Here is a 10,159-nt window from a genome sequence, read left to right as displayed (position 1 = left end):
TCAGAAACATTAATACACATTATCAGAAAAATATATTTATTGTATATTCAACAACATATGTTGTAAAATAAAAGAAATTGCATAGATTAACAATTGCTTTGTTCTCTCAGAAGCATTTATCAAACATTAACAACAAAATAAAGTTACTGTATATTCAATAATGTTTGATACAAAATTTAAAAAAAATGCATATATTAACACAGGCTTTGCCATTTTAGCAACATATATTCATCAAACATTATCAGAAATATATATATATTGTATACTCAAAAATATTTGTTGCAAAATTGCACAGATTAACAATGACTTTGATCTCCCACAAACATTTATTAAATATTATCAGAAAAATATATTTATTGTATATTCAATAATGTTTGATACAAAATTTTAAAAAAAAGCATATATTAACACAGGCTTTGCCATTTTAGCAACATATATTCATCAAACATTATCAGAAATATATATATATTGTATACTCAAAAATATTTGTTGAAAATTGCACAAATTAACAATGACTTTGTTCTCCCACAAACATTTATTAAATACTATCAGAAAAATATATTTATTGCATATTCAATAATATTTGTGGTAAAATAAAAAAATTGCATACATTAACACACACTTTCTCTCAGATACAGTATCGGCACATTCAAAATATAAACATAACTAAAGTTTAAAGTGGATCTTAGCAATAATTCTGATTCAACAAAATGCAGGGTTAAATTAGAGTAATTTTTTAGCCCATTTAACAAGAAACCTGTAATTTTCAGTAAAATTATTTGCTTCTCAGTATTTGCTTGTGAAAGCTTCACTCTCTTTAAAAAAGTTTAAAGACACACACTTTGATTAAAAAATTTGACTATATAAAGAATAATGTGTGTAATTATTATCAGGAATTACGTTGTAACACAGTGAAAATGAATTATGTGTGGTAATGACATAATAGATCGCTTGATGCTCGTGCATATTTTGTGAATATCATGTGTCTGATATTCATTTAATCCAAAAACGTAAAAATGGGTTTATGTGATTTGGGAAGAGTTGTTTTTCAAATACATCTCCTATGGTTTCGGCTTTTTCCCTATCGGAAAAAGCAAGATCGTCACATTGAGGCTTGTTAAGGGGACGGGATAACGAGGAGTAGTTTTTAATGAAAATAGCCTTTCAGAGAGAGCAACCATCTACATTAAGGAAATTGTTATGGTTTTCCCAGTGTTGATTTCTAATCTCAGATTTTAGTGTTTTATCGAAGTTAAGGTATGCAAATTTGTCACAAAGTTTACCAGACTTTTGCCACATATGTCAGAGGAAATTCCTATGTTTAATCTTATCTTTAATATCTCTGTTAAGGAACGAGGATTTATTGTTAATTTTAACTTCAGAGGATGTTTCTTTGAAGGTATTATGAACATAGTTGGTAAGGTTGATAATTGATTTATCTAATGAGTTTTGGGGGGGGGGAATAATTAAAAGAGGGCGAGTGGTTTGATTAAGAGTTTGTTTATAGTAATCACAGTTGGGGACAAGGGAGTGTGTTAAGTTGCTACCTTTGATCAGAGGATTAAAAGTGGCAAAAACAGGGTTATGATCACTAGTCATTTCTTGTATTGAAGAGGCCTTGCAGTCATATAGGAAATTTTTAATAAGAAAGAAATTGAGGAAAGAGTAAGTAGATTTGATATGGCCTTGACGGCGTGCTGGTGTGCTTAGTCTAATATTTAAATTGTTGATACGGTTCTGGAGTGTAAGTCCTGAAAGTGTTGGCTCTGTTACAGTTTCAGGCGGTATGATGGGCGTTAAAATCAATTTCAAAGAAAAGGAGGGAGGTCGCTGACAGAGAATTGTTGTTGGGGAAGGGAGGTTGAGTTTGGTAAATACAGGCTGTAACAGGTGTATAACTGGGGTGATAGGGGAGTTTGTAAGGGTTATTATGTCAGTTCGATGTGTATGAGATTGATGATAGTCATTCCTTTGGGGGTAACCAAGATTTTGATAGTTTTTGAAATGAAGGGTATTGAAATTTGATTGGTAAAACTGGTTAGATTTAGTTCTATTTATTGAGGGTTTAGGGAAGTTAGTGCAGCTACGGTAGTAATGGGTGCTTAATCCCACTTAGGTTCATTAACTCTGCTTGAAAAAAGACAATTAGCAGTAAGGTGGTCCCCACTGCATTTAACGTTTTTGGGAGGTATCTGGCAATTAGAGCTAGAAAGCCTCCAAAGTTGGCAGCAATGGCATTGGTAGATGACAGAGTTAGGTTTAAATTCTTCAAATTTAACTTGAAAAAATCCTAGTTCATTTATACTATATAGTTGATTTGCATTAGGAGTATTTTCCATTTTAATAAGAAAGGGAGAAGCTGTCTATCTCCTTTAGGGTTGCACATTTGGGTAACTTCTCTTGGCATGAAGTTAATTTTATTGAGATAGAAATTACTTTTGGGGGTCGGTATTGATAGGTAGGCCCCTAAGTACTCACATGTTCCTTTGAAAACATATGTCTTAAGCATAAAAATTTTCAGAGCTTCATCAGAACTACAAAGATCCGGAAAAAAAACACCAAATTGAAAACAGCAATTTTGCTTCGTACCGATGCTCATTCATTAATATTCATTCATGATTTATATTATGAATAAAATAAAGATAAACATAGACAAATATAATAGAATTTTCGTAACAAGAGTAAACAAATCAAAATAAAATATGCTACATTTTAACAAGTGAAAATAAGTTGTTCTTTCTTTCAAGAGTTAGAAAAATAAGTTCTGTTATCACAACAAGAGGAGTTACTAGGTCAGACCAAGGTGTAATATTTTTCTCAAGGTGCTGGGGCCAGACCACAAACCCCTGCAAGAGACACACAATTAGAAGAATCTTCTTTACTTTATTAAGTAATTTACACTAACGAGTTATTATTTTAAGTATCAATAAAATTATGCAATGAATCACTAACTGAAAAATCAATAGAAATATATAATGAGACAGAATTTAGGACCTTAAATGATTGAGACACCATGAAATACACTTAATTTGCAGACAAGCTTAAGGTGGGAAATGAACTATGCAAAAACTAGAATTTATCTTCTTATGTTTTAATATCACACATTTCCCTTTATTTTTTTATTTCTAATATAATAAGTATAAAATAATAAGTATATTTCATACTGTTATAATCTCACATAAAAAATTTCTGTTCAATATATAGATTTTTAATGTAAAAATAATTTCTTCTGAATTTATATAAACAAAAGACTTAATTTATTTGGATGGCATTAAATAAATAAATACCTGCAAATAATTAAGTTTTAATTAGGAGGGAATAAATTCTAATAAAAAGTAGCTTTAAGTGAAACAGAGCTTCTCCCCAATAAATATAGGTTCTTTGTTTTCAATGAGATCCAGATTTAGAAGAAAATCCAAGAAGGAATAAATGAATGAAAGTTATAACTTAAGAAATTAGTTATGATTAAAGTGAAATATTAAAACATTAAGAATACAAAGAATAAATAATACTTGGAATTTAAAATAGAATTTCAAATAAATTGATTGGCTTGCATATTAGCTAGTGACTGACAATGAGTTGACGATTCAGTTCACTTTGTGCAGCTGTTTTTCCTTCCTTTTAATAAAATGGAAACTTTTAGACCTGAAAAATTACTAAATACGGCAAAAATACTGAAAAAATTATTTTCCTTTGTTTAACAGCAGCATGGATTGTTTTGGACCTTTTAAGTACATCTTCAGAAAAATATCATTTTTATTAATATTTCCTTTATTTTTTCAATTGAGTACTAATTATTTTTAAATTAATTATTTTTTTTTCTTAGAGTTTGACCACAGCGTTTTGATGAAGTTTTTTCAAAACTTTCTTTCTACAGACAAAATATTTATTTGGTACAGTGGGGATCACTAAACTATTAATGTCAGTGATGCTTAACTAATTTATGTACTATTTGTGTTGAGATTCCCCTTGCATATGTGTCGAATATAGGCAAAGCATCAGCCAGTCGCGGGAGATACACAAAGGTCAAAGAAGGTTGAATGACAGGTTTGCTCTTCTCAAACAAACTGGCACCCATTACATCCATCTAATCACCACTGAATCAACTTCCCAATGACAGCATTTAACCAAGCTAATATAGATGCTGTTGTTAATTTACGTCGCAGTAGAGCTACACAATGGGCTATTGGCGACGGTCTGGGAAACATCCCGGAGGTCTGGGAAACATCCCCATGCCATCACAATTTTGATCCTCTGCGGAGGGGATGGCACCCCCGCTTCGGTAGCTCGACGACCTGCGCGAAGTCGAGCAATTTACGGTAGCACAGTTTAACAAGGACCAATACCGCACACCCTCGGTCCCTACGCAGACTGATCCAAGTGGTCACCCACCCGCACACTGACCGTAGCCAGTGATGCTTGACTTCGGTGATCTGCTGGGAACCGTGTCTTAATGATCAGTCCACTGCGGGACTCATCCGATGCAAAACCCCGATTTGTTCCAAGGGGATATATTTGGAATAAATAGCATAAAGGCAAGGACTTATGCAAATTTTAAATTTAACAAAGTCTCTCCATGTCTGTGTGTTATATTGAGATAAAATATGATAGAGGAAATATCAATTAATAAATATAATTCCCCAAGTTATTTTCAAAAGATGATATCTATGATCAGGTTAACGCTTTGATAGAATTGATTAATAAAAAATAGTTATAAGCACATTTTTTTTTTGTTGAAAGTTTTCTTTTGTAGTCCGACAGTCTTCTCATTTTTTTTCCTATTAGGTTCCAAATATAATCAGTTTTATTTCATTGGGCTAAAAGTTTGAAAGATTAATGACTTAATTGGAAATGTATAAACATGGCTGAAACAAAAAAGAAAATGCTTACTTTAACATGAAGTTCCAGTAAATAATTGGCAACACTTCCTTTTTAATGAAGTAAAAGATGTAGCGCTCTTTTCCCTGATCAATGGGTAGAGTTTCTTCAGGTTGCAATTCATAATTAAATTCTGCCATCACTCCCTTATTATATCCAGTCACGAGGGGACAAGAAGTATATCCAGAATACTGAAAAAGATTTCTGTATTTTACACAATAATAACAAATATATTATCAGATACTGTTCTCAAAACATAGAAACACTAAAGGATATATTCTTCAGTTTAAGGATCGAAAAATGTCATGGATTGAATTAAATAAACAGACAAATCACTGAAAACAATTTCGAATTTGGTTTGGAATTATAATAATATAAAAGATAGAAATCACTCTTATAAATCCAGAATTAGTTTTGCTGTGATCCTGAAACTTAGAGCTTGCTGAGCATAATTTATCCCTGAATCTTGAAATAACTAAGGAATTTTAATCAGTCCATTTGGGACAGGTAAGCAAAAAACAATTTTTTGCTTCGAATTAATATTTAGCATTGTTACAAATTACACTGAACTGACTGAAAAGAGGAGGAGAGGGAAAGGAGAAGAGCCAAAGGCATGAAACCGGTTTCTCCCCGTATTGGAGCGTTGCGATCACTAACCAATATCATTTTTATACCAATATCACCTGCTTTTATACTTGTTTAGGATAATGCATAATATGCTGATGAATAATAATTTATGAATCAGAATTTGAAATTAAAGGTGGTCTGTTGAAGCGTGACCAATAAAATTTGACTCAGACCACCAAAATATAATCCAGGAACTAATGTAAAGAGATGGTTTGCTGAATTGACATTTTGATTTTCAACATCTGACTTATTGTTGCAAAATAGCATATTTCATCATAGTTATGATTAGGACTGGGAGATATTAGAAATTATATATCGTGATATATCGTCAGTTTTGCATCGCGATATAGCGATGTATCGCGATATAGTATTTTTGAATTTCATTTACTTTAAGGCACAGAAAGTCAGATTTCTATCAAGACTTCATACGCATATTGATTTAAATCAATTTATAAATTTGAAAATATATATGTTTTGCTAAAGAAAGATATTAAATAAATTGACTAAGATGTACAAATCTTACTTAAAATATTTATTGAAAAAATGTGTGTAGATACAGAATGAAATATTTGCACTTCTTTATCGTTTATAAGGTATAAGCAGTCTTAATTTAAGTTAACCCCTAAAACACCCTTAATGAAAAAAATATTGTTATTAAACAAAAGCTGATTTTAAAATTTCAAAATATATTTTAATTAAAATAAAAGTTAGATTGACTAAAAGCCGAAGTTTAAAATTAAAAATGTTCGAATTTTAAACTAAAAAGTAAACATAAGATTTGTAATAATTTCTTAAAATGTTCGTTTTCTGAAAGATTTCTCAGTTTAAAAATAAAAAGGGAATTTTATAAAGATATCTAGCTGAAATTATTGAAAGAAAATTTAAAAAATTTAAAAAAAAAGCTTGTTAAGAAATTCATTATACACTTAAAACAAAGTGTTAAAAATATTTTCTTTTTTTTAAAAAAAAGAAACTTTTTTTAACAAATCAATATTTGCTTGTACTATTATGCGTAAATAATTACAGAATTATTAAGTTCGATCGTAATGTTCAAATTCTTAATGAAGAAGTAAACACAAGTTTTGTTATATTTTCTAAAAATGATCACGCAAATAACAAAAGATTTCTTAGTTTAAAAATAAAAAAATAAATAAAAGTGAAATTTATCAATATATTTACCTAACAGCATAGGAACAAAATTTAAAAAATAAGTTCGTTAAAAAATTATTTGTATGCTTAAAACAAAGAGCTAAATAAATTTTAGAAAAAAAAATGCTTCTTAAACACTATTTTTATTATTATTTCATATAAATAATTAAATTAAATTAAATAATGACCGAATTATGAACGAAAAACAAAGTAAGGCAAAGTTTCTTAATTAAATTCTTAAAAATAAAAACAAAAGAATTGTGATATTCGGTAATATATTTAGCTAATTAACTAATAATATAAAACGAAAATTAAAAAAAAATAATGATTTTACTCTCTAATAAAACGAAGTAGTAATTGATAAAAAAAAAAAAAAAAAGAAATGAATAAAATTCGCAAACTTTTCAAATTCTTTTGAACAAATAAAGTTTATTGACTTATGTCCAAAAAATAAGTTTTGTTTTAACTTTATTTCTAAAAATAAAAACAACTCAAGATTTATAAATTTAAAATCAGTAATAGAAGCCCATTAAATTATTAGAAGTTTTATCCGAAAGGTTTTTAATAAATTAAAAGAAAGTAAAAAAATAACCTAACAAATTTATTTACTTTGTAATTTAATTCCTTATGGGTGCCTTAAATTAGATTTCCGATAATTTTCACATTTAAAAATATAAAAAAAGTTTTGTCAGAAAATAAATAAAAAACTTACCTAATTAATGAAGAAACTTTTCTTTATAAATTCTTTTCAATAATAGATTGCGTTCAGAACAAGGTTACGACGGCGATCACGAAGTTAATCCCATTGAAAATAATCTACAAGAAACGATTTCAAATCGCGAAGTTGCGAAAACGAACATGTGATATAACGATATAAGGTCTCAAAAGTGATTCTGATTCTACCGCTCATCAGTCAAGGCCGTCTCAACATAACGAAACAATATCGTCTTCCACAGCGCGAGTTGGCATCGGAACGTAAGAGAAAGTCCTTGCGTGTATCGCTATATCGTTATATCGTCTTCATCACTCGACGGCTTAAATCAGATTTCTGATGCATCACTTGGAATGAAAGTCGCTGTATCGGTTTGCCGATATAGGCGTTAAATCGATATGTCGCGATATATCGATTTATAGCCCAGTCCTAGTTATGATTAATACTCATTCTTTGTATTGTGATTTTTCACTTAATTAACTTTTTTAAACGAAAAGTTTATCGTCTTCTGTGCAGGCAGGGAACTAAAGGAAACAACTTGTGCAAAACTCGGCAATTTTGCAGGGGAAACCTTTTTGACAATTGAGAGATGGAAGGACATCAACCACCCATGCAATGTGACTGAAGTCAGGCTATTATCTGAATGTTCTTTAATATAGAAACATTCTAAGACGTAAAATCTGCAGATGAGAGAGAGTCTTATAAATCTCTCTTTCACATAGCCCAATGATGCCCAGCAGCCACCCTAAACTTTTGAATGCAATCCCCCCCCCATACTTTATGTTTTTCTAAGGAAAGGCAGTTGAAAAAGGCGGAGAGGCATCCATAAACTTTTAACGATAAGATCAATAAAAGCCTTTTTAATTAATTAATTATTAACATCAATTTTTTGAAAAACATTGCCCTGAAAATGGAAAAAACATTGTAAGTGCTTCACAATTAATTTAGCGAAATGTGTGCCCACCTTCATAATGTTAAAATAGAATTTCAGAATACTATAAAATAAGAAAAAAAAAATTAATTTTTTTTTTGCAATACAAAAATGCTAAATAAACGAAAACTGCGACTTCAATTTTTTTTATAGAGTTCATTGATTTTCCTATTGCACTACAGTTCAAATTATAAATTATACATTATATATATATATTACAAATTATATTCTATTCTAAAATTTATAAATAGAAAAAGGTTGTACAGATAAAAACTAACATATGAATCAGCATAAACTTCTTACTTTGCAAGTTAAGTCTTCTCCTTTTAAGAAACATTTCATGTTCTTAATCAAAACACCACATTGACCAGCTATGAAAACCAAACATAAATTAGGCTACATCAAATAAATACATTAAAAAAATTACTGAAATACTATACTGTAACTTCAAATGCAAGTTTTTCGCCAAGCATCGTTAAAAATAATGTTACTTTCAAGAAAAAATGGAGTCTGAAACAGGGTGTGATTTCCTCTATTAGCAAAAATTACTTGCAAATTCTAACGGTCTGAATTTCCATGATTTTTCCAATTCTGATGTTTTTAACCAGATGTTATTTTGAGGGAAGAATTCCAACTTAGAGTTATGACTTACTGACAGTCTTGATTAACAGTGACTTTTGATTAACAGTGACAACCGAACTTCGACTTCTTAGTAATCATTTTTTTAAGTGCATGATTCGCAGCTATTTCATCGTCAATCCATGTAATATTAATAACACTTTGTTCGCAGTTATTTTAGTTATTTATCATTCTTATGGCAATTTTACATGGTCTTCCAAATTTTGAATATAATGTTATTACGGAACATAAATTTCAGATATGAGTCAAAATTTTTTTACATACTCAATTTGCGACGATTCTATCGTAAATCCACTTTGTTTTTCAATCCTTATTTTTGGGAGTTATTTATCAATTTTTTGATGGTTTTAACCCAGTTTATGAAATTTTGATTTTTTTTATGATGATAATTAGACACACTTAGAGAAATGCATCAACACATTCATTTTAAAGCATTTAATTTGATAAATAAATAGATTTAATACAATTAATAAGTTAAACTAGTAATATTGGGTTCAATTACTTTCCATTTAAAAAAAAATATGCATGTCCAAAGTTTCAAAAAAATGAAAGAAAATTTGAAAAAACAGGAACGAAAAAGTTTCCCAACAAAACAACACATTAGCAACTTTTAAAAACAGAAAAAAAAAGAAAAATATATTCTCTACCTCAAGAGAACACCCCAACACTATTTTACTTAAAAGTTATTCAAAGAATTTCCCTCTCCCTAAATCAAGATCTTTCTGATTAGAATTTGCAATCCTGTTGGTGTAGGTAGAAGTAGGGTTCACAATTTTTTTTAGTATCTTTTTATTTTTCACCGCTAATAACAAACTTCACGATTGAAGAAATTAATGACGGAATTATTTTGCTTGGAAAATTGAAATGTATAACTACTCGACATGAACTCAAAAATAAGGATTTGCAGAATGAACTTTGATTAAAAACGGATTTCAAGAAGAGACTTGATTTCCAATATTTCACCTCCATTTATTATGTAAAATTTATAGTAAAGAAGAAAAAAAACGAGCTCACATTGAGTAAATTTTAAAGTTTCAAACATTGGCAGAATTTTTTCAAATTATCAAAATGCAAATATAAATTAAAAGCTGAGAATTTTCCCACAGAAAAGCTTTCTCTTAGATGCATCATTTGCAATCTTATCTTTTTAGTTAATTAATTTGATGGAGTTGACCTTTATAAAAAATGATAAAAATTGAATGTGAAGAAAATGGGAAATTTAG

The 10,159-nt window shown here is 29.4% G+C and overlaps 1 protein-coding gene across 4 annotated transcripts in view; it reads right to left on the bottom strand.

Moving 5' to 3' along the window:
- Nucleotides 1–19: 19 nt before the first annotated feature.
- Sqor (Sulfide quinone oxidoreductase) overlaps nucleotides 20–10,159 on the bottom strand; it is a 33,572-nt gene continuing 23,432 nt past the window's right edge. For all 4 annotated transcript variants that reach the window (XM_043053764.2, XM_043053763.2, XM_043053762.2 and 1 more), the window contains exons 8-10: nucleotides 8,601–8,668; nucleotides 4,891–5,069; nucleotides 20–2,846 (exon numbers count right to left, since the gene is read on the bottom strand). In XM_043053764.2, the coding sequence (XP_042909698.1) occupies nucleotides 2,789–2,846; nucleotides 4,891–5,069; nucleotides 8,601–8,668 (305 nt within the window). In that variant the 3' untranslated portion in view covers nucleotides 20–2,788. The remainder of the gene's footprint in view (nucleotides 2,847–4,890; nucleotides 5,070–8,600; nucleotides 8,669–10,159) is intronic.

Source organism: Parasteatoda tepidariorum, chromosome 6, assembly GCF_982258835.1.
Source record: "Parasteatoda tepidariorum strain Cologne lab strain chromosome 6, Ptep-v5.0, whole genome shotgun sequence".
Lineage (NCBI taxonomy): Eukaryota > Metazoa > Arthropoda > Arachnida > Araneae > Theridiidae > Parasteatoda > Parasteatoda tepidariorum.
This window is presented reverse-complemented; position numbering and strand designations above follow the sequence as displayed.